The sequence below is a fragment of the Moschus berezovskii genome, chromosome 6, assembly GCF_049115385.1.
Source record: "Moschus berezovskii isolate FMDL1 chromosome 6, NW_MosBer_1.0, whole genome shotgun sequence".
NCBI lineage: Eukaryota > Metazoa > Chordata > Mammalia > Artiodactyla > Moschidae > Moschus > Moschus berezovskii.
In genome coordinates this window covers 4,779,862-4,806,341 of record NC_142465.1, presented here as the reverse complement: position 1 = coordinate 4,806,341, position 26,480 = coordinate 4,779,862, and the positions used below count along the sequence as shown (strand labels likewise).

The following is a 26,480-nucleotide window of genomic DNA, read 5'->3' as shown; positions in this document are numbered from 1 at the left end:
TCCCAACAAGGAAAAACATAGAACAACATGGCTCCAATGATGATTTCTACCAATATTTAAAAAACAAGTCAATATATCTCAAACAATTCCAGAAAACAGAAGAGGGAGCACTTCCAAACTATCAAAAACAAAACAAAATCAAAGGGAACAAATGTTGTTGGAGAAATTGGAACTCGTGCACACTGTTGATGGGAATGCAAAATGGTAGAGCTGCTATGGGAAACAGTATGGACAGTCCTCAAAATTGTCAAAATAGAATTATCACATGACCCGGCAACCTCACCACTGGGTATTCATCCAAAGAATTTCAGTCAACATCTTGAATAAATATTGGCACTCCAGTGTTCAGTTCAGTTCAGTTCAGTCGCATCCGACTCTTTGCAACTCCATGGACTGTAGCACGCCAGGTCTCCCTGTCCATCACCAATTCCCGGAGTCCATCCAAACCCATGTCCACTCAGTCAGTGATGCCATCCAACCATCTCATCCTCTATCCTCCTCTTCTCCTCCTGCCCTCAACCTTTCCCAGCATCAGGGTCTTTTCAAATGAGTCAGCTCTTTGCATCAGGTGGCCGAAGTATTGGAGTTTCAGCTTCAACATCAGTCCTTCCAATGAACACCCAGTACTGATTTCCTTTAGGATGAACTGGTTGGATCTCCTTGCAGTCCAAGGGACTCTCAAGAGTCTTCTCCAACACCACAGTTCAAAAGCATCAATTCTTCTGCACTCAGCTTTCTTTATAGTCCAACTCCCACATGCCTGTGTGACTACTGGAAAAACCATAGCCTTGACTAGATGGACCTTTGCTGGCAAAGCAATGTCTCTGCTTTTAAATATGCTGTCCAGTACTACTGCCTAGAAAATCCCATGGATGGAGGAGCCTGGTAGCCTGCAGTCCGTGGGGTCGCTAAGGGTCGGACACGACTGAGCGACTTCACTTTCACTTTTCACTTTCACACATTGGAGAAGGAAATGGCAACCCACTCCAGTGTTCTTGCCTGGAGAATCCCAGGGACGGGGGAGCCTGATGGGCTGCCGTCTATGGGGTCACACAGAGTCGGACACGACTGAAGTGACTTAGCAGCAGCAGCAGGTTAGTCTTTGGGACTCTGTGGGAGAGGGTGAGGGTGGGATGATTTGGAAGAGTGGCATTGAAACATGTATATTATCATATGTGAAACGAATCGCCAATTCAGGGTTGATGCATGTTACAGGATGCTCGGGGCTGGTGTGCAGGGATGACCCAAAGGGAGGATAAGGGAAGGAGGGAGGTGGGAGGGGGGTTCGGGAGGGGGAACTCATGTACACCCGGGTGGATTCATGTCAATGTATGGCAAAACCAACCAATATAATATTGTAAAATAATTAGCCTCCAATAAAAACAAACAAACAAAAAAACTTTCCTTCCAAGGAATAAGCGTCTTTTAATTTCATGGCTTCAATCACCATCTGCAGTGCTTTTGGAGCCCCCCAAAATAAAGTCAGCCACTTTTTCCACTGTTTCTCCATCTATTTGCCATGAAGTGATGGGACCGGATGCCATGATCTTAGTTTTCTGAATGTTGAGCTTAAGCCAACTTTTTCACTCTCCTCTTTCACTTTCATCAAGAGGCTCTTTAGTTCTTCTTCCCTTTCTGCCATAAGGGTGGTGTCATCTGCATATATGAGGTTATTGCTATTTCTCCCAGCAATCTTGATTCCAGCTTGTGCTTCTTCCAGCCCAGTGTTTCTCATGATGTTCACTGTAGCACTACTCACAATAGGCAAGATATGGAAACAACCTAAATGTACATTGATAGATAAGCCAATAAAGAAAATGTTGCATATACATACAGTGAACACTATTCAACGTTAAAAAAGAAGTAAATCTGAAATATGTGACAGCATGGATGAACCTTGAGAACATTATTCTAAGTGAAATAAGCTATCACAGAAAAACCAATCCCGCACTGTTCTACTTATATGAGTATCAGAAATACTGAAATGCATAGAAACAAAGAGTAGAATGATGGTTTTCAGGGACTGGTGGGGTGGGGGTAAACAGGGAATTATCAACAGGCATAAAAGTTTCAGTCAAGTAAGAGAAATAAGTTCTAGAGATGTCGTTATACAACACTGTACTTATAATCAACAATAATATATACTTCAAAATTTATCAAGAGGGTTGATCTCATGTTGTGTTGTTACCACATACACATACATAAACACAAAGTAAAATAGAGGCTATGCATACTCTGCAGCCCAGAAATCTAATTTCTAAGTATGTTTCCTAGTGAATCCTCAATGTATATGAAGGGTCATATACAAGAATGTGTACTGCAGCATTGTTTATAGTTGTAAAAGCCTCTAAACACCCTGAATGATCATCAGGGAGAGAATGTCTGTGGAATGCTGTGTGGCAATTCATATGAATAAACTAGAGCATCTGTATTAGTATGAGTAGATTCTACAAATAATGTTACAGAATATTTTTGTAATGTTTGGTATAAAAGTATTTTCTAAAAATCCATGGCTCACTTATTTTATGCACGGCTAGAAAATTAAAGTCATTTTTGTCTTTTTTATCCTTAATTGAATCCTCTACTTCTTACCATCTCCTTCTCTTTTCATTTGTTAAGAAATCATTTTCCTGCTGCTATAATAGGAAGAACAATGCTTGTTTCCTGCCTTGTTACAAGATTGTATTTCCATTCACAAATTTGTCATGGTATATTAAAACACAAATGAGGTAGCTATAATCAATGGCAGAGGAATTCTAAAATACAATTACAGTGCTTCACAATTTGACTGGAAATGACAGATTGTAATTTGGATTACAGCGCATTACAATTAATGCTAAAGGGCCAACAGCAAATACATTTAACCCCGCTTCACACTTGTAATCAGTCATGCATAAGATAAAGCACATCAGGGAATACAAATCATTACAAAATAAAAAATACAGGCACTTGAGGAAGAATTAGTGCAATATCCATTTCTGTTAAAGTCAACTTTCATTTAATGGTTTTGTTTTGGAATGTAAAAGGCAATCCTTGTGGTAAACTATTTCATCAAATTTACTCATTAGAACCAGTTAATCTGAAGGGAAAAAACTTCTACTGTATTTTATGAAAATAACTTACTCTTTACAAAGGACTGGATTATAACTTATCCTTCTTTACAGTGAGAGTTTTTCTGTCATTGAGATGTATTTTCATAAAGAGAATACTAAGAAAAACAAGATATTCATAGCCAAAATTATATGACTTTTGTTTAAGCATACTTACCTGCTAATAAATCAAATGTGGTTAATTTGTGGGTATGCCTCAGGTGGAGCCTGTAGCATATATTTATCCTGAGTCTACACGGAGTCACAGAATAATTGGAAATTTCCCTTGGGAATAATATGACACCAAGAAACTCATATACTCCCTTTTCAAGATACTAAGTTCCACTTTATGAAATTGAAATTGCATTCTAAGAACGAATTTTCCTATGCAATGAAGTGTGCTTGTTATCAAGGTTATCAGCCTACATACAATTATCCAGAATGGCTCAATATGCAAGCTCAAAACAAAGATTAAGTTGGCCTCTTTGTGGTGAAAAATGAACAAGATACCATTTAATAAGAAAAATTAATCTAAAGTGCCACAATCTGCTAATGGCATTCGTGTGTGTGTCTCTGCGTGTGAGCACGTGCACACATGCGCTCAGTCGCTAAATTGTATCCGACTCTTTATGACCCCATGGATCACGCTCCTCTAATTCACCCTCGGAAAGTAATTTAAAGGTTGAAAGAGCTGGTGTATAATTAACCTTTTAGAAAACTTCAAGGAAGAAGGATTTTTTTTTCTAATTTTTAGTGGCTGTTAGTGGCCCATAAAGTAACTGTTCAGTACTTGGTCTTGCTCTTATATCCCCTCCAGTGTCTGGATATAATTACTGGTCATAAGCACAGAAAATCAGTGACAGGGACTGCCTCTGGCGCAGTGTTACTGGAGAGAACCCTAAGCAATCATCGTGGGTATTTTGCTTCTCTTAATAGGCATTCTTCTTCCCTGGTAGCCTTGCCCATTTCTTATAGATTACCTATTTCAGCGGTTCTCAATCCTGACTGTACATTAGAAGCATCTGAAGAATTAAAAAATACGTCTATGCTCAGTCCCTCGCCCTGATCAGTATTTCTGGGAGTAGGGTCCAAATCAATATAGAAATTCCCCAAGTGATCTGAATGGGGATTTAGGTTTGAGAACCATATACTCTGTCCTTCCTTCATACTTCTTTCTCTACTCTATCTTTGGTTGAAAGCTACCATTTTCAGACGAGATCGGGCGCGTTCAGGGTGGTATGGCCGTAGACAGAAAGCTACCATTTTCAAACTTCCTTAGCAACAGAACAATTTTCAAGGAATTTTCAAAAAGCTTTTAATTTTTTTAAATTTATTGATTTTTGATGGCAATGGGTCTTCGTTGCCACCCAAGGACTCTCTCTAGCTGTGGCGAGAGGGGCTCCTCTTCATTGTGAAGCAAGGGCTTCTTGTTGCAGTGGCTTATTTTATTGCGGAGCACAGGCTCTAAGTGCATGGGCTTCAGTAGTTGTGGCTTGCAAGCTTTGTTGCTTTGCAGCAACATGTGGCCCCTGCACTGGCAGGCAGATTCCTATCTACTGTGCCACCAGGGAAGTTCAGGAATCTTAATAAATTACACAAATTAAAGGGATAAAGAGCGTGACAGTTAATTTTGTGTGTCAGTTGCCTGGATAAAACACTGTTTCCGAGTGTGTCTGTGAGTGTTTCTGGATGAGATCAGCATTTGCTTTGATGGACTCAGTAAACTACTAATAGATGGCCCTCGCCCACGGCAGCTGGGCATCATCCAAGCCATTAGTAGCCTGGATAGACGAAATGGTGGAGGAAGGAAGAATTCCTCTTTTCTCCAGTCTTACTGCTTTAACTTCTCATTTCATCCTCTGTTCCGAATCGGGTATTTAATCAGCTCTCCTGGTTCTCAGGCCTTCAGACTCAAACTGAATGACATCACTGGCCTTCCTGGGTCTCCACTTCCAGATGGCAGATTGTGGATCTTGTCCGCCTCCGTACTCACGAGGCAATCCCTCATAATAAACAGATGAGCACAGACAGACAATCTCCCATCGGTCCTGTTTCTCTGGAGGCTGCTGCTGAACGTTGTTTCTTTGTTGCTGTTGTTCAGTCGCTAAGCTGCGTTCGCTCTTTGCAACCCCATGAACTGTAGAATGCCAGGCTCCTCTGTCCTCCACTGAGAGTCTTCTCAAACTCAAGTCCGTTGAGTCATTGTTATCTGACCATCTCAGCCTCTGTCGTCCCCTTCGCCTCCTGCCTTCAATCTTTCCCAGCATCACGGTCTTTTCCAATGAGTTGGCTCTTTGTATCAGTGGCCAAAGTACTGGAGCTTTAGCATCAGTCCTGCCAGTGAATAGTCAGGTTGATTTCCTTTAGGATGGACTGGTTTGATCTCCTTGCAGTCCAGCAGCCTCTCAAGAGTCTTCTCAGCACCACAACTTGAAAGCATCAATTCTTCAGCGCTCAGCCTTCTTTATGGACCAACTCTCACATCCAAACATGACTACTGGAAAAATCATAGCTTTGACAATATGGACCTTTGTCAGCAAAGTGATGTCTCTACTTTTTAATACACTGTCTAGGTTTGTCATTGCTTTCCTTCCAAAATGAGCAAGCATTTTAAAATTTCATGACTGCAGTCACCATCTGCAGTGATACTAGAACTTAAGAAAATAAAATCTGTCACTGCTTCACTTTTTCCCATTTGCCATAAGTGATGGGACTGGATGCCACGATCTTTGTTTTCTGAATGCTGAGTTTTAAGCCAGTTTTTGCACTCTTTCCTTTGACCCTCATCAAAAAGCTCTTTAGTTTCTCTTCACTTTCTGCCATTAAAGTGGTATCATGTGTGTATATCTGAGGTTGATGATATTTCTCCCTGCAATCTTGATTCCAGCTTGCAATTCATCCAGCCTGGTATTTTGCATGATGTACTCTGCATGTTAAGTTAAATAGTTTCTTTAGGCAACTTAAATTTCCATTGTTTACAAAATCCTAGTATTAGCTCATTGGAGCTCTAGGGTTGCAGAATTTAAAATTACTTTTTCAGGCCCTGGAGTATCATTCAGAAGCATTTACCAAAAGTATTGGTAACACAATGATTCCAGTACATTCGTTATACTCACTGTTACCTATAGGTCAGTTGCTAAGCTAATAGGGCTAATGAAGAGATTAAAAAAAAAAAAAAAGTTCAGTATTCAGAGTACCTCCTGATCTATTAATGGCAGAAGCCATTAATAGATCACCACAATTCAGTGTGCATTCATTCAAAGCATATTTAGTGAATACCTGTAATATTCTGGCATTATTCTAGCTGCTGGGTGTGTAGCAGTAAACAAAGCAGACAAAATCCCTGTCCTTCCTGATTGTCCAATCTAACCAAGGAAAACAGATAAAAACAAAATAAATAAGTAAAAATTATACTATGTTAGAGGGGATTGCTGTTTTAATTGCTCAGTTGTGTCCAACTCTTTCGTGATCCCACGGACTGTAGCCCACCAGGCTCCTCTGTCCATGGAATTTCCCAGGCAAGAATACTGGAATGGGTTGTCATTTCCTTCTCCGGGGGATCTTCCTGACCTGGGGATTGAATGCACATCTCCTGTATTGGCAGACAGATTTTTCTTTTTCTTTTACCACTCAGGAAGACCCATTAGAGGGAATAGGAAGTGTTAAAAAAAAATGATAATTTTCAGGTGGATGGCAGGTCATGGGGTACAATGGGAAAATGTACAGGAAGCATCTTAAAAATAGTTGTGCTTGATCTTGGTAAAAGCAATTTTGTGGAGTGATGGGGTCAGGCACAAGATTGCAATAGGTTAAGGAATAGAAAAGATGTGCCAATGTGAACTTTCAGTAAATTCGATTACAAAACAGCAGAGAAAAGATGCTCACAATTATGGATGGATTTTAGGTGGGTAGCTCTTGCGCATATTTATAATTCTGGGGAAAGGGCCAGAATGTTCAATATTCTATGGGAAAAATGAAACCATCTATGACGGTGGGACACAGTTTGTGAGAAGTATTAGGCTTGGGTGAAGTGATAAAGCAAGATTGTCTACTAATAATAGTATAATTTCTAATATTTATTTAAAACTTAAATGTATATAGATATTCTAAGCACTTTATATGTGATAACTCATTTAATATTCTCAGCAACCTTACAAGGTACATACTGTTACTATCATTATTTTATAATTGAGGAAGATGGGGAACAAAAAGTTAACTGCTCAAATCACAAAGGGAAATGTAAAGTGAAATTTCAAACTCAGACATTTGGCTTCAGAGTCTTTGGTTTCCATTCCTAACCTGTACTGATAAGTGTGAAAGGGGAGGAAGACTGGAGGTCAAGGGGTTTGAGTAATGGTTTGAATCTTTATCGAAATGGTTATATTTAGGAATGGGCAAAGGGTTAGGGTTTTTGAGTGTTAGACTGCATCTGTAGCCAGAACTTTGAAACAAAGGGGAACATGGGATTGCTCATTTGTTGAAGCCCAGAGGTGCCCACTAGACTAAAACCTCTACCAGAAAAGTCATCGTGTCCATTTGGTTCACAGCTAAATACACATGCAACACCTAGCACTGGATCGAGTGAAGAGCAGGCACTCACTAAAGGTATCCGTCAACCAGTTAAGATAAGTGAAGGCAAATATGTGCCTTGGATTGGGTGGGTATTGGAGTGAACCATATGAAATTACATTTATGTTAGTCTTAATTCTTCTGCAAAGCCCTCCTTTATCTAACTTTTTCTTCTTATTTCCCTTCCAAGGCCCAATGCCCCAGTCAAATTAATTTGCTTGCTAAAGTTTGCCATTTACCATTTTCATGCCTTTATACATATATTCCTCTCAAAATATCTACTTCACTCTCAATTCATGTCTCTCCTTTTTCAAAGTTTACTGCAAAGACTACCTACTCCCAAGTATTCTTTAAAGATTCTTAAATATTTCAGCATATCTTTGCTAATTTTTAACTTTGTGATCTCGTGTCCCATTCTTAAGATGTCTCTTTACAAAAATATTCAGTATTTTAGCAAATGATCTGTTTATACACCTAAGTTCTCTTATTTTCTGGAATAGACAGTCCCCAACTTAGGATGGTTCACCTTACGATTATTTAACGTTATGACAGTGCAAAACCTATACACGTTCAGTAGAAACCACACTAATTGTGCACTGTGATCTTTTCCCAGACTAGCTATATGTGATTCTCTTTTGGGAAGTGGGTGAGCCACAGCTACCAGTCAGCACACACTCACAAGGGGAAATAACTGATAAGCTTACAACCACCTTTCTGTACCCAATCATTCTGTTTTTCACTTTTAGTACAGTATTCAATAAATCACATGAGCTACTCAGCACTACTATAAAATAGGCTTTATGTTAGAGGATTTTGCCCAACTGTAGGCTAATGTAAGTGTTCCAAACATATATAAGATAGGCTAGGCTAAGCTATGATGGTGGGTAAGTTAGGAATTTTAAATGCATGTTTTTGACTTACAATATTTTCAACTCTTGCAGGGTTTATCATAACCCCATCATAAATTAAGATTTGTATCTAATGGCTCCTACATTAAAATATACCAAAAAGTGTCCAGTAAGAAGTCTGCTTCTCAAGAATAAAGTAAAAACAAAACAAAAAACCTATAAAAGAAGTTTGCTTCTCATCCCTTTCCCCATCCAATTCAGCTCTTCTCCTCAGAAGCAACCAATATTATCAATTTTTAATGTAACTTTTGGGAGATATTCTAGGTTTATAGAGGCAAATATGTGTAGTTACCCTTTTTTTCAACAACAAAAGGATCAGGAACAAAACAAATACATAATTTCTGACCACTTCTATCCAACATAGCCAGTGCAAGAAGACAAGAAAAAGAAGTAAAAATACCCAGATCAGAAAGAAAGGTCATTGTCTTCAGTCACGGAAGACGTAATGCCTGTATACAAAGCCCGCGTAATCTATAAAGACGTTATTACAACTGAATGGGCTCAGCAAAGCTGCAGGATGCAAGTTCAATACAGAAATATCAAATATTTCTATATGCTGCTGTTGTTGTGGTTTATATGCTAAGTCATGTCCAATTCTTTGCGACCCCCCCAAGGACTGTAGCCCACCAGGCTCCTCTGTCCATGGGATTTCCCAGGCAAGAATCCTGGGGTGGGTTGCCATTTCCTCCTCCAGGGGATCTTCCTGACCCAGGGATTGAACCTTCATCTCCTGCTTGGCAGGCAGATTCTTTACCACTGAGCCACCTGGGAAGCCTTGTTTCTATGTTAGCAATGAAAAATTAGAATTAAATTTAAAATATTATTTACAATACCATCAAAAACATGAAACACTTAGGAATACCTCTGGTAAAAGACCTGTACACTAAAAACTACAAAATGCTGCTTAAGGAAATTAAAGAACACCTAAATAGAAAACTATACTACCTTTATGGATTCAAAGATTCAATCATTACCGGACAGCAACTCTTCCCAAATCAATATATGGACTGATTGCAATCCTAATCAGAATTCTAGTAAGACTTTTCAAAAAATAATTTTATAAAAATTAATAAGCTGATTCTAAAATTCATATGAAACTGAATGACCCCCCTCAAAAAAAAAGAATTTATAAAAAGATAAAAAGGGAATGAACCTAGAATGGACAAAAACAATCTTGTAAAAGAACAAAGTTGAAGACTAACACTACTTGATGTCAAGACCAACTATAAAACTACAATAATCAGTACAGTGTGGAATTGGCATTAAGACAGACAAATCAATGTTCAGAAGTAGAACCACCCATTAGGGAGACAACTGATTTTCAACAAATGTATAAATAATAACAGTCTTGTCAACAAATGGTAATACAGTAAACCAACAAAAAACTTTAATATCTACCTTGAACCATATTCAAAAAATAACTCCAAAGGAATCACAGACCTAAATTAAAAACCTAAAATTACAAAACTTTTGAAGAATATATTGGGGAAAAATCTTTGTGACCAAAAGCTAAGCAAAGAGTTCTTAGAAACTACACCAAAGCACAATCCAGAGAAGAGTTTAAAACTTCTGTTCTTTGAAAGAGAGTGAAAAGGCAAGCCAAGCCAGGAGGAAGAGTTTGCAAATCATGTGTCTGATAAATGACTTGTATCCAGAATACATAAAGCACTCTCAAAACTAACTAAACAAAATATGGGCAAAAGATTTGAACAGACATAATCAAGAAGATATACAGAAGTCAAATAAGCATATGGAAAAACATTCAACAGCATCTGTCATTACCTATTAAAAGGTATATTTAAAAAATTGACCATATATCAAGTGGTGGCAAGGATGTGGAGGAACTGAAACTCTCATACTGGTGGTAGGAATATAAAATTACTTTGGAAAACACTTTGACAGTTTCTTGAAAAGTTAACTATACACCTACCAAATAATCTAGCCATTTTATTCCTAGGTAATTTCCCAAGAGTAATAAAAGCATCTGTGTTTACAAAGATTTGTATGCTAATGTTTCTAGAAGCTTTATTTTAATAACCACAAATGGAGAACAATCCAAACGTTCATCCACAAATGAATGAATAAACAAACAGTAGTACGTGCATACAAAGGGATATTACTGAGCAAAAAAAAAATAATAAATGCAACAACACAGATGAATCTTAACATAATTATGCAGAGTGAAAGAAGCCACACTCAAAAGTATACATACTGTTCGATTCCATTTATATAAAATTCTAGAAAATTCAAACTAATCTGTTGCAAAGCAAGCATGTGAGGGAGAGGATCACAAAGATGCATAAAGGAACTTTGGTGGGGATGATGGATATATTCATGATCTACGTGATCATGGTTTCTATGTCAAATGTGTCAAATTGCACACTTTAAATATGTATTTTGTGTCTATTATACTTCAACAAAGCTAATTTTTTAAAACAGTTTACACAATTCTGCCCCCTGGCTTTTTTTTTCTTTCAAATAATATACCCTGTTGATCTCTTCAAGAAAATTAGAGATATCAAGGGAACATTTCATGCAAACATGGGCATTTTATGGACCTAACAGAAACAGATGATATTAAGAAGAGGTGGCAAGAATACACAGAACTATACAAAAAAGATCTTCATGACCCAGATAATCACAATGGTGTGATCACTCACCTAGAGCCAGACATCCTGGAATGTGAAGTCAAGTGGGCCTTAGGAAGCAACACTACAAACAAAACTAGTAGAAGTGATGGAATTCCAGTTGAGTTATTTCAAATCCTAAAAGATAATGCTGTGAAAGTGCTGCCCTCAATATGCCAGCAAATTTGGAAAACTCAACAGTGGCCACAGGACTGAAAAACATCAGTTTTCATTCCAATCCCAAAGAAAGGCAATGCCAAAGAATGCTCAAACTACTGCACAATTGTACTCATCTCACGCTAGTAAAGTCATGCTCAAAATTCTCCAAGCCAGGCTTCAACAATATGTGAACCGTGAACTTCCAGATGTTCAAGCTGGATTTAGTAAAGGCAGAGGATCCAGAGATCAAACTGCCAACATCCGTTGGCTCATCAAAAAAGCAAAAGAGTTCCAGAAAAACGACTACTTTTGCTATATGCCAAAGCTTTTGATTGTGTGGATCACAACAAACTGTGGAAAATCCTTCAAGAGATGGGAATACCAGACCACCTGACCTGCCTCTTGAGAAATCTGTATGCAGGTCAGGAAGCAACAGTTAGAACTGGACATGGAACAACAGACTGCTTCCAAATAGGAAAAGGAGTACGTCAAGGCTGTATATTGTCACCCTGCTTATTTAACTCATATGCAGACTACATCATGAGAAACGCTGGGCTGGAAGAAGCACAAGCTGGAATCAAGATTGCTGGGAGAAATATCAATAACCTCAGATATGCAGATGACACCACCCTTATGGCAGAAAGTGAAGAGGAACTCAAAAGCCTCTTGATGAAAGTGAAAGAGGAGAGTGAAAAAGTTGGCTTAAAACTCAACATTCAGAAAACTAAGATCATGGCATCTGGTCCCATCACTTCACTGCAAATAGATGGGGAAACAGTGGAATTAGTGACAGAGTTTATTTTTCTGGGCTCCAAAATCACTGCAGATGGTGACTGCAGCCATGAAATTAAAAGACACTTACTCCTTGGAAGGGAAGTTATGACCAACTTAGATAGCATATTAAAAAGCAGAGACATTACTTTGCCAACAAAGGCCCATCTAGTCAAAGCTGATTTTTTCCAGTAGCCATGTTTGAATGTGAGAGCTGGACTATAAAGAAAGCTGTGCACCAAAAAATTGATGCTTTTGAACTGTGGTGTTGGAGAAGACTCTTGAGAGTCCCTTGGACTGCAAGGAGATCCAACCAGTACATTCTAAAGGAGATCAGTCCTGGGTGTTCATTTTAAGGACTGATGCTGAAGCTCAAACTCCAATACTTTCGCCATCTGATGTGAAGAACTGTCTCATTTGAAAAGACCCTGATGCTGGGAAAGATTGAAGGCAGGAGAAGGGGACGACAGAGGATGAGATGGTTGGATGGCATCACCAACTCAGTGGACATGAGTTTGAGTAAACTCTGGGAGTTGGTGATGGACAGGGAGTCCTGAAGTCCATGGGGTTGCAAAGAGTCAGACACAGCTGAGTGACTGAACTGAACTGATGCCCTGTTGATTGTTTCTTTTAAACACACAAAGCTTTCTTTTTTTATAGCCAGCTACCCATAATTCTATTATATACAAGAACTATAATTTATTTTACAATTCTCCTATTGATGACAATTATAAATAATGCATTAGAAAACCTTGTACAAACTCATTTCCTTCATATACAAGCATATCTATAGGATATATTCCTAGACTAGGTCAAAAGGAAATGCCCTTACAATTCTGATTGCTACTACCAAATTGATCAGTCAGTTTTCAATGCAGCAAACAGAACCCATTCCAGATACTTACAACAGGAAGGCACTTGTTATAGGGAATTTGGTGCTTACAAATTCAGTTGAAGGGCTGAAGGAGCAAGGTCTGGGAATCTAGGTTGAGTTTCCCAGGATTGATCCCACGTTGATAGAAAACGAATTCACTAGGGGAGCTACTATCTTTGAGATCATATATAATTCTGCAGCAAAGACCTCCGGGAGGTGGCCTTTGCCTCACTTCTCGTTTCAAATTATGCAGAGAACATTTAACTGAGAAAACCTAATTAGCTTCCAGAACCCTAGCTATACACACACACACAAATCTGGGAAATCTATTTATTTCTCAGCTTCTCTGACGAGGTGGGCAAACTGGTGGTTGAGAGTATATCCAGAAGGCACAAAGCCTTCACCACCCTCAGCGGCTGTTTCAATATATACCTCTTCCAGCAAAAATACTTGTTTCTCAATTCTGACCAATGCTATCTAGGGTGTAGGAGTATTTTATAAACATTAAAAAGTCTTTCTTGTTCAAATATGTTAAAAAATAGTTTCTTGATATAGTTTTATTTTGTATTTCTCTTAATAGTGAAGCCGAACTTTATTTTTTTTCAGTTTAAGTCGTTCATATCCCTTTCTGTGAAAAATTTGTTTACAGTTTGGACCGTTTTTCTTTAGGATGTTCAACATTTTCTTATTGAATTCTACAAGTTCTTTATATATTAAGCAAAGCATGACATGATTTGCAGATATTTTTTCTACATTTGTCATGTTTCTTTACAGTGGGTTCTGCCATGAAGAATTTATTTTATATACTGTATGATTTCACTGTTATAAATTTATAGTGAAAAATCTTTTTGTTTCTGGATTTTGTATCAAATTTAGAAAAGCCTTCACCACACTAAAATCCTTCCCCATGATTTCTCTAGGTACTTAAAACATTTCAGTTTTACATTTAAAACTGGGTTTTATTTTGGTTATAATGATACGAACCCAACTATTTATCCTCCAAATAGCTATCAGTTGTCCTAATATCTTTAATGAGTTAAACCATATTCTCCCCCACTGAAATGAAATGTCATTTTTGCCTTGTGCTAAATTACCATATCTGGGTCTATTTCTTACCCTTCTATTCTGTTCTAAAGATCTGACTAGTCATATGCCAGTACCAAATTCTTCTAATTATTAGTGCTCTCTAGTTTAAAATTCTTTAAGACTAGTCTGCCCTCATTGCTTTCTCAGTCTTCTTGGCTAGTCTTGGTTCTTTTTCATGGGAAGTCTGGAATCAGCTTTCTAGTTTTAGAAAATCCTGACAGTTTTCTTGGGGTTGCATTAAGATTATATAATAACATACAAAGAACTGGCATGTATGATGTTAAGTCTTCCTATTCAAGAATACGATATACCTTTTCATGTGCCTGAACTTTCTTTTCAGAAAAAACATGGTTTTCTTTTTGTAGTCTTGCATACTGTTTATTCCTAGGCATTAAGGGGGCCTTTCTTCAATTGTATCTTCGAACTGCCTATTATTTGTTTAAATGAAAGCTTTTAATTTCTGTGGCTAATTTAATACCCAGTGACTTTATTAGTTCTAGGATGCTCCTTTCAGTTGACTCTCTGAAGCCTTCTACTGTCGTCTATAAATTTACCTCCTCCTCCATTTTTAATGTCTCTGAATGCCCTCACACCTGTTATATAATTTTCCCCTAGATTTTTAAGTTCCTTGAGGACATGAATTATAGTACTGCATTTTCTATACCTCTCAGAGCACCAGTGAAATTCTCTGCATAGAACGGTTTGTGGCTGACTCTATTATGAAAACAAAAGCATGAAGCGCCTGCTAAATTCTGAATCTGTCTCGGTGACTCACTCGTATCTCTTTGTCCAGGCCTCACTCACAAAGGAAACCAAAACTGATTTCCTTCTAAAAAGAAATTTATCAGTTCTGCCCATTCATAGCATCTAATTCCTTTCTCCTACCACAATAACTTTTTAAATAAACTGTCACATATATATTTTGCAATAAAGTAGGTCTTTCAGCTTATAAGATTTTTTCTTGGATTTACATATGAAATTGCAGGCAGAAAGTAAAAATCTTAGTCTAAGTTTTGCTTAAACATCCTTGATAATATTCGTTCAATGTCCATAACAATTTTCCTAAAGGTATGTATGATTTCATGTAACAACTACACACATTAGGTATAACATGATGGGGGAAATGGCCATTAAAGCTTAACATCACATAGAACTAAACCAAAGATGTTTACATGCACAAAACAGAAGATTAAATTCTATATACAAGAAAATCAGTCTTCTTATAGTTAGAGATCTGATTAAAATATTTCCAAAGTACACCAGTTACCTGGATAGCAGAATAAATCAGTCACGTGTCCTTCTTAAAAATACTACACAAAATCAGAATTTCACATGATAAAGCAAATGTTCCTTCCCCAGACCATTTTCAAATGTGGTTAAAAATTCTAACTTCCAAATTAAACTTTTCATTAGGTGAAGTACAGTAAAAAAAAAGTTACAGTGAAATAACACGAGAATTTAAGAAAGTATAGACAAAAAGCAGCTTTTCTGGGGGGTTGGGAGGGCATGCCACATGACTTGTGGGATCTCAGTGCCTCCACCAGGGACTGAACCTGGGCACAGCAGTGAAAGCCCAGAATCCTAACCACTCGGCACTAGGGAACTCCCCAACAAGCAGTTCTGAAAACTGCCCAACCAAAATATATATAAAGCAATTTCCATATGCTTAATATTTTAAGTAGTTCAAATGCCTGTTTTCATACCTATAGATAAAAATACATATCCAGAAAAGAAATATAAAATTAAGATTAAATACGTGTGTATATAACTGAATCACCTTACTATACACGTGAAACTAACACCAACTATACTTCAATAAATAAACTTTAAAAATAAAAGAAACAAACCAGAAAAATACTGCTCAGCCAAAATGAACAAGTATTTGTAGATTTTCTTCACAGGGTCATAAGATACTATCCCTCAGCTTAACTCTAAGGCTATTCTCAAACCTCATGATGAGGTTCTTTCACTTCTTCAGTAATTGATTCTTCCTTGTATTTTATAGCAGACTAATATCCCTTAGATCTTATATTGATTGTATGTATTCACACTCCCAACTCCTAAAAACTGAGGTGTAAATTTTCAAATGTGCTAGTATTCTAAGATTACTGTCAAAGACCATTAGAGGCAGGCAACTGAGATTCGGAAATCTAACCAATGAGCTCATAAGACCAGGATATGAATCCCGACCACAACATTCAAATAATATAAGTGCAACTAGTTTTCATTATTTCTTATTCAGATAGATACAGGCATACCTCAGAGATACTGCAGGTCCCATTCCAGACCATCAAAATAAAGCATATACGGCAATAAAGTAAGTCATACAAAGTTTTTGGCTTCCCAGTGCATATAAAACTTTTTACTCCATACTGTAGTCTAGTAAAGTGAGCAACAGCATTATGTCTAATAAAAAAAGTACGTAACAATTTAAAAATACACCAAAAATTTCCAATAGTAACAAAGATCACTGATCTCAAATCATTGTAACAAATACTGAAAAAGCTTGAAATATGAATTACCAAAATGTGAAACAAACACAAAGTAAGCAAATGCTCTTAGAAACACGATGATAGACCTCCTCAAGCCAGGGTCGCCAGGAACATCCAATTTGTGAAAAAACAAAGAACTTTGTGCAATAAAGCAAAAGCTCACTAAAACAAGGTATGCCTGTATTTAAACGTTCATCTACAAGGCTGATCAGTGTAAATGACCTGAGATGATGATTCAAATTTATTTTACCTTCTGCCTCTTTTCCTGTCCACTCAGTTTAATTCTCAGTTGGCGGGGCGGGGGGGGGGGGTGGGGTGTCTCCCTATCAGGTACATGCAAACTTTCCTTTTAGTATTTCTTGGTGTGTACATTAAAATAGCATAAAAATTCAGTTAATACAGTAAGTGTAGTGATCTGCTTTGAATATCCTATTAAAATGTACTGAATTAATTATAAGTAACTGGCATGTGCGTTTTTAACCGCAAAGTAACCAGGAAACAACAGCTAAATCACCTTGAAATACTGAAGAAGCTAAAAACATTAAAAAAAATCTTTTTCTATTAGAAATTAAGAATTTGGGAATACTAACTTCCACCCAGTTTTTAATATTAGGGCAGAAATGGTGAGACATGGTTAAAGTTCTCTAGTTCAAGTGTTTCCAAAATAGGCAGTGCCATAATCAGCTTCAAAAAGACCCTGCCATCACCACCACCACCACAAAAGCAGAGAGCAAAGATGGTCAGGAAATTCAAGGAGAGCATTAGCAGGACTTGTGGCATATGAAAAATTGAGAATTCATTGCAGAAATGCCAAATAGCTGGAAGCTTCTGTGTAATTATCATGGAGAAAGACTGTAATTGGGGGGTGGGGAAGAGCTGACTAAAATATTAATCTTAGTAACTAAAGGTCACAGAACTTATCTCCGTCTTCCCTAATAATATTAAAACTGACTTTAAATATTGTTAGTAGAAGTTCTTATAGGTGAGGGACATACTCAAATGTCTCCATCATTATTAAATGCAAGCTTTTTTTCCTTTAAAAAGGAAAAAAGCAGAGCTTAGCTTAAGAGCTCCTTCCTTTACTTCCTTTTTTAGCACTGCCACAAATATTCTGATTCTTTGATGGTATGTTTTCAAGTGGCTATTTTTGCATTTTTGGTTTTAAATATTCTCAATCACAAATCTTGCCAAATTTTCTCTAATTAAACTCCCCTATATTCCTAGATTGACTGTTCATAGAAAAAGACAAGTCACTTACCAGATTGAATGACGCTCTTGATAAACACAACTCTTGAACTTTAGCTCTTAGTTCTGTATTTAAGATAATTCCCCTTTTCCACCCCCATATATTAGAATCATATTTTGTTAAACCTTTCATAGATGAGAACTGCTCATGTATGGTGATTATTTTGTAGATAATTCGATATCCAGTTAATAATTTTTAAATATTTTATTGGAAGAGGCACAGCTGTAGTTCTGGCAAAGCAGTGAATCAAATGCTGAGGAACTAGAACTGTCACATGGCAACCTCAAGGCAACATACTAAAGATAAGTCCTCAGTAAATGAACAATGCTATACCTGGCAATCTTCAATAAAGTTCATCCTGGATTATATCCTTAATAAATAAATTTCTTGTGCCACTACTGTTGACCTTTGACAGGGAGGAAATACTAAATGCCACTTCTTCAGCTCAAGTATGTTTTCCGGTTTCATACTACCAACATGGGACTTAAAATGGGGAGCTAGGAGCTTATATTTGGACAAGAGGAATAACTTTGTTAACCAGGAGACAGCCAGAAGTCTCAAAGCCTCTTGTTCTTACGATACTGCTTTTCCTTTACAGGCTTCTTACATTTTGGAGAGCTGTCACTAGATTATTACAAGTATTCATGTTTTGTGAACTAGTGCAGATGAATTAATGCAGATGAAAAGAAGTTACTTCTTGATAACTGGTTCATGGAATAGTTTTTCTTAAAAACAAAAGTCAATAATTTGACTTTGTTTTCTCCCCAAGAGGATCAAGAAGAGACGTAGATAACTTTAATAATACACCACAATATCAAAAATATTCTTAAAAGGCACTGGAAAGAGTATTAGGAAATCCTGGTATTCATTAAGCTGCCTTTCTGGCCTGTATCTTCAATTTCAGGAAGCAAAAAGGCAACCCATACTCCTAAATTGGCAAGTGCCTTTAGAAATAGATGTTATGGAGTTCCCTGGTGGTCTGGTGGTTAAGAATCTGCCGGCCATAGCAGGGGACACAGGTTTGATCCCTGGCCCGGGAAGATCCCACATGCCACAGAACAACTAAGCCTGTGCGCCATAGCTACTGAGCCAGCACTTTAGAGCCTGAGCCACAACTGCTTAAGTCCATGCCCCCTAGAGCCCATGCTCCACACCCAGAGGCGCCACTGCAATGAGCAGCCTGTATACCACAACTAGGGTACATGCGCAGCAGTGAAGACCCAACAGAGCCAGAAGAAAAAATAGACGTCATACTCCCCAAAGGGGCTTAGTATCACTCAGGAATGGACTGTGTCCTGGATTACTATCTGACAAGGGAACATCTGTCAAAGGCAAAGAAAACAATTGTTTTTTTAAATACATATTTTTCAAGATTAAAAAAAAAGGCTGTGTAAACAAGCAAGACATCTGTTTCTTCAGTGCTACCACAACACTTGGAAAAGTAATAAGGACTTGAGGACTTAATTGCCACTTAAGGCTAGAAAACTTGTTATTCTAATCTGGCTAGAAAATGTACTGTTTGCAAGACCCAACATTCTGTTCAGCTTCACCGCAAATTCACTTATCAACTTCAACTACTGTCATTCTAATTACTGCGCCTCACAAGTTTGACCACTACCTATCTGTGTGATCAAACAGAATGTGAACATGTGCTTGGTTGACCTCATATCCACAAATAAACCATTTATATCCTAGACTATGGGCAATGGTAATAAGTTCCCCATCTCCAAGCTCTAACTATAAGGAAAGTCTGGTTCCCCTGTGCATGCTCTGGGCACTCAATGAATGAATGAAATTGATAGTCATGATGAACGGAGAACATGTTTTAAATTTTTTTAAATACCATATGGAAACAATTAACAAAACCATGTAAACTTGTGCTTAACTTGCTGTCTGAATTGTTTTCATTAAAAGTCAAATATGGACAAATCTGTTGTTCTGGAGCACACACATTTATGTCTCAGCACACAAGCTTAGCTATAACCTTGACAGTACAGAGAAGTACTCATAACGTAATTGTTGGGGACATTACAATGCTTCCCAAGCGGGAAAATATGCCAAAAGTTACACTGGTATCAAGGACTTTGGACTTCCTCACACCTTTTTCCTAGCCCCATTTCCATAGGGGGAAAAACCAATAATTTTATGGACTTCCCCAGAATGCTAGTTACTCCTTAAGCTTAAAATAAATGTACATCTTAAAAGTCAGGTAAACTTAACTTCTAGTTCAAGAACTGTCATCACTGATTGTATGATTCTGATTTGTTCTCGGAAAGTTAGTCAATTGAGGGCAGAATTTGACATAGGGTAGAAATTACTTTCGACTCAGCGACTAACACTTTCAGCCATGTCCAACTCTTTGGGACCCCGTGGACTGTAGGAGAAAGGGGTGACAAAAGAATGAGATGGTTGGATGGCATCACTGAGTCAAGGGACAGGAATTTCAGCCACTCTGGGAGACAGTGAAGGGCAAGGAAGCCTAATGTGCTGCAGTTTACGGGGTCACAGAGTTAGACACAACTTAGCAACTCAACAAGAAATTGCTTTCAGGGAACTGAACATTTATAAAGTCCAAAGATAAACTAAAACATTTATATATTAGATACAGACACATACCAAGTTGTTAACAATAGTTACCTCTAAAGAGGGACAGTGGGGGAGGAGGGAGACCTGAAGAAAGATTTTCGTTTTTCATTCTGTATTAATGGCACAAATTAATCAAGTTTTCAATTTTTGATAGCATGAAGTCTTGTGTTATGTAACGCTCAAAGCTGTATAAAGACTAGTTTTAGTTTGTCCTCTTTTTCCTATCAACTATACCTTCCCTTTTTTCCTCAAATAAAAACTTATTCTGAATAAAGAAAAATCTGCTAAAGTTAACTTCTGAATTTTATATATTAATCAGTCAACAGTAGGTCAAAAGTAAAATACTTCAAATGAATTGTAGGCAGATGTCTAATTTTCTTGATTCACATGCTTAAAAAAGACCCTTATTCTAATTTAAGTCCTGCCTTGCATTTAAATTCTATGATTCTAATGAAATCCACCTAATTGGCCAGATTCCTCTGGGGAAGTTTTTTTGGTTTTCTTTTAGGCCATGTTGGTAAGTGGGATCCGAATTCCCTGACTACATCAGTGACCTAACACGTGCCCCTTGAACTGAGAGCGAGGAATTCTCATCATCGGACTGCCAGGGAAGTCCCTGGAGAAGGTTTTATGGAGAGTCAGAAGTTATATAAAAAGGCAAAACACACCCAAAGAGATTTGGAAGAAAATGAAAATCTGTATATATTGACGTAAAATCTAGACATTTTGGGAGGAAAAAGAGCAAGTTACAAAACATATGCATAGTAAGTCACAATATGTAAAAATTTTAAATGCACAAAATTATGTATTTCTACAGGTAAATATATATGTATATAAATGCATAAAGAAAAGGTGATTGAAGAGTATATACTCTAGAGCAACAGTTACCATTTTGGAGAGGGTACCCCAGTGGCACTTCTACAATATCTGTATTTTTTATTTTTTTCCTAGAATATAGTCATATGTAATTAAATACAAAACGAGGAACTTTTATACTTCTATGAAGTACTTCATACGATCGTTTCCTTAAAACAGCTTGCTACCACTAAAGATTGTTGAGTTGTTTAGTCACCAAGTCGTGTCTGACTCTTTGTGACTTCATGGACTGCAGTAGGTTAGGCTCCTCTGTCCATTGCGTTTCCCAGGCAAGAATACTGGAGTGGGTTGCCATTTCCTTCTCAAGGGGATCTTCCTGACCCAGAAATCGAATCCACATCTCCTGCACTGGCAGGCGGATTCTTTACCAATGAGCCACCAGAGAAACCCACCACTGTAGTTTACCAAATACCACTGTTGTCTGTTTTTCATCATCATCATACTTTATCCCTGCTACCCCTCACCTTTCTCTCATTGCTCCACATGAGATCAAATTTAAGGAAATCACATAAGCTTTTTCTTGAGTATTTGATAATGAAGAAATGATTCAGTCGCCAGGAAGTACCAAAATCAGAGAGAACTGATATCACGACAATAAAGGTCATTTAAGCAGGCGGGCTCATCCTTTGGCTTTAACCCAATGTACTTGGAAATACGTGCATTATTTTGGAGAGGACAAGATTCTTTAAGAATAAGACTGTTTCTGGGTGTGCCGTGTACCATGCCACGTTCATTATCTGCTGTAGAAAAAATGCTGCAGTAGAAAGGTTAACACCCAAAAGCACACTCAGCTTCCTTAGAAGAGAGATTATATATAAATCCCAGATAGCCCAAGCAGTGCTACAGATTTGCCAAAGTGGTATTTGTTTAGAAGCAAAGCATTTTTGCTTAAAATTGCAATCCTTTAAGAGTATTTCTACATTTTTAAATTACATGTGATTAATACTAAAATACTTACATGTAGGAAAGTTTGCTGAAAATTATAGTTTTCCTGAAAAGGGGAAAGCTATCAAAGTCAGACATATGTGTAGCGTGAATTTTAGCTCACGACACCAAATATATTATTATTGTTTCAGCTGATAAAAAATTATAGAACAGCAGCTTACTAGAATAAATGACTATTATGAAATCAATGAAATGTACAAGTTCAATGAATCCCAGCTTTTAATTATTAAAATCTAGGTAATGCAATTTATAATTCAGAAAAAACACTTAAGGATCTATTTAGTTTCTGTATCTTTAGAAATTATTGTAAGGTTCCTGCTGGTCATTACTATCTACCCCATTTTCTGTAAGATCTCAACATTTTAAATGGTCACAAATTAAGTATTCCCTGTCACACTGTATCTACTTTAAAAAAACATATCTTTTAGATATATAGACACTTTTAGATACTTTAGATACTTTTAAAGTATCTACTTTAAAGAACTATAATGGCATACTGAAGTCAAAAGGTAAATTTCAAAAGTCAAAGGCATGGATCAAACCCTTCTAAAATATAAGTTATATCATCTGAAGTTAATATAAGATCAACGATCCAGACCCTTGGTAGCATTTGTAATACAGAAAATTGCAAATTATGGATTAAAATAAACAGTGTTAACAACTCATTTTTAATGTTCTAAATATTTGGCACAATGCATTAGTTGCCTTATGTAGAAACTATTTGTTAAAAGTACTGTAATTTTTAAAATGATTTTCTAAATTGTCACGTTGTAGAATTTCCTACCTACCTGATTTTCATTCTACTTCTTACTGCCTTCCTTCTCTATTTCTTTTCTTACTGAAAATCTAAAAATGAAATAGTCCACATTTATTTTAATGCCAAATTAAAGGTAATTACTAATAATATACAAGCTAATATTTTTAAAAAGATTTTAATTTAGCTGTTACAGCCATAGCTTTAGGCTATTTTCAGAAGACATCCCCAGAACCAAAGAAATTCAGATATTTCGTATGATAATGTGATGCTTATTTCTTTTCAGATTACTGTTTACCCCCAAACTGTGAAATGTGTATTTTTAAAAACAATACTCTTCCTCTATAATCACAATGCAAAACAAGCAGAATACCCATCATCATTATAGAAACGATGATTGTATACTTTTAAATATTTGGATACCTTTTTAATGACTATCTTAAACCAACTTTTAATTTATATACACCAAGAGTATACATGTATTAGTTGAAAACTACATTGGTTCTACCTACCTACTACTTTTAATACACAACACGGTAATTTGTGTCTTCTTCCTAGTAGCACAACTATAAGGACAGGCACACAAAAGATGTATCAGGGAGGTAAAGTAAGCACCAGAAGAGCTTTCTTAGCCTTGGTTTATCATTTGATCTTTCCTTTGAATACACACTGCAACCGATCTGTCCTCTTTCACTACCCTTTCCCTCTATTCCTCCCTAAAATTTCTGAGCTTTGGAACGAGGTCAGGTATACCATATTATCTATTGTTGTTACTGAATTAGCTTAAATTACAGGTGAAAAAAAGAATGAAATGCTTGATGTTAAGGAAGACACACAGAAACCAAGGAAGAATAAAGAAAGAAACAGAGAGAGTGGTTGTACCTCACCAATAATTATCTGGCAACTCAGGAGGGAAGAGGTTTCTATCTGGACTTTATATCATTAATATAGGGTCGAAAATCAGAGTCCAACTCTCCAATTATGACTTTTGATTTTACTTTTTAAAATAAACCTCAATTTCATCTCTAATTGGTTTTAAAAATATACTTCACTCCATGGAGAGGAGCTTATTTCCCATCTACAACAAGGCTTTCTCTATAGACAAAAGAACCAAGAAGGCAAAAACTATTTGTTCCAGTATCTGTACTCAGAATTCCCCTTGCCTCCCTCCAGGAAACCAAGAAACTACACAGAGTTCGACCATCCCATAAAAGAAGAAAATTTTAGCTTATCTTCCAGGCAACTCTTTCCACCCCACCCTCCCTAAACACACACAACAGAGAAGCAGTGTGTTGAGTTTGACAGAGACAATAATTAAAGAGGACAAAAATGCAGACTTATAGAATACTTAATACTAAGTTAAAATTGCAATATCGTAACATCAAGATGACAAGTCATTCAACTTTAACCCATCTGGAAAACTTACTTTTTTAGTAACTATAACTTCTTTATATTCTCTTAACTGTTCAAACTAACAACTTTATTGTATACTACTGCTTCTTGTAAGAAGTAAATCCAGGGACCATTCCATTTTATCTTAGACATCATTTACTAGTTTTCCAAGCATGACAGACATGGAAAAATATATATATTAGAACAAGAACAATTTATGTTAATTTACACAATTTGTATTCTTCCTGTGCCTGATTCTATTAAAATTAACAAATTTAAATTTAGTCTTATGCTTAAGGAAAAAAAAAAACCTAGTGAGACTAATTTACAAAGTATACAAGAATATAATTTTATAATAAATCTTTCCAGTGTTTGCTATAACTGCATTACATGAAATGTTTCCCTTCAAAGAAACTCAGAAGGATAGAGCTTACAAAATGAAACAAAACTTTCTGTGTTCATCTCTGGCAAGCAATCAACAAATATAATTTGCTTAGGAAGGATCTAGAAGTGCTGCCTCCGGAGCAGAAACTACCACTAACATGCTGCTGTATAAAAGAGTCTTGGTGAATGGCTACTATCTGGGACTTCTTCCTCTCTTCTTCTATCAGTGAATCCATTTCATATAAATGCCTAAGGGAAAACTAAAGCTTTGCAGAAGTGAAACTCAGCATGCTCCACTCAAATACTTCTAAGGTAACCACTCTAAAGCAAAAATGGCAGAAGTCATCTCTTTTATCCCTGCCCCCCAAAAAACAAACCCCACAAAAGAACAAAACAACCCAAAACCCAAAGGCAAATGCTGTTGCTCAATCAATCATCAGATGGATTTAGAGGCAAAAAATGACAACAGCAATAATTCAAGTAAAGTATATAAGAAAATTTAAACACACCACTTTCAAGTTAAGACAGAAGTGAAGGGGAGCTATGATCTTTACATCAGAGTCAAAAAGCTTAGGCATTATCACCAAATGTTAATTCACTTTACAGTCATCAATGAGACTATTGTATATATTTTTGCACCTTGCACTTGTAAAAGCAGATAAAATATTTAATATGTAATTTACATTGTATTTTACCAGCTCAGCATACAGGATGTATATAGATTATATCAAAGTGTAGTAGACAGTTAGGGGCCTGTGCAAACCCTGCAAAAATAGTACTTCAGGTATCTGCTAATTAAAAAAACAAAACAAAAGAAGAAGAAAACAAAAGACAGTTTGCTGTTTAGAAGGGATACAATTCAAACCACCACAAAATACAAAGGACTGCAAAAATGTATACCATTCCAACAACATATATAAGTTATTAAATAAAGATTTGATTTAAAAGAATATAAATGAAGCCTTTAAGTAGGTCTTTTCTACATGCATATTATTTCTTATTAAAGAAAAAAATATGTAAAAAGGCCATTGGTAATTGCTTTGTTAACATTTGTAGAAAATGCCAATTCTCTGGTCACAAACTCCACTAAGTTTAGCACTTAAGGTCTCTGCAGTTATAAACGTAATTTAAAATACTGTTAATTCTGTAACTCCATTGGTAAAATAATGTGACTTGGAATATGGCAGTCTTCATGTTGAGGGCAATGATCCACAGTTTGTTTTTTTTTACTTTCTTAGGGGTGAACAGTTATCCAGAAGAACAGCACCCTCCGCCAACGCTCTGAGCTTGAGGTTCATCATCAATAATCTGTACACCTCGCCTTGCAGCTCCCGGCTGACTGGAGCCATTGCCTTTTGCTCTCTCATCCACTTGTGCAGTTTCTATCATTCCTAAGAGAGGGAGAAAGCAGATGTCATTTAGGACCACAACCTGAGTCTTCTGTTTCTCTAATTTCCGTTTACCATCATGACAGCGGACTTTCAACCAACAAGGAAACTAAGTAATAGTAGCAAGAGTACTTGTCCAGCTGCATCACAGCCACAGTGACATCACCAGAGAAAACAAGTTTTTGATCTGAACAAATGACTGTATACAAGTGTCATCCTTAAGATTTTCCAAGTATACTTAGAAATATTTCAGTTCAGTTCAGTCGCCTAGTCGTGTCTGACTCTTTGTAAACCCGTGGACTGCAGCACACCAGGCCTCCCTGTCCATCACCAA

General features: G+C 36.9%; 1 protein-coding gene across 1 annotated transcript in view; it reads right to left on the bottom strand.

Annotated features, from left to right (window-relative positions):
- Window positions 1–24,512: 24,512 nt before the first annotated feature.
- RAB21 (RAB21, member RAS oncogene family) overlaps window positions 24,513–26,480 on the bottom strand; it is a 36,719-nt gene continuing 34,751 nt past the window's right edge. The window contains exon 7 of the mRNA XM_055394069.2: window positions 24,513–26,149. Coding sequence (XP_055250044.1) covers window positions 26,007–26,149 — 143 coding nt within the window. The 3' untranslated portion in view covers window positions 24,513–26,006. The remainder of the gene's footprint in view (window positions 26,150–26,480) is intronic.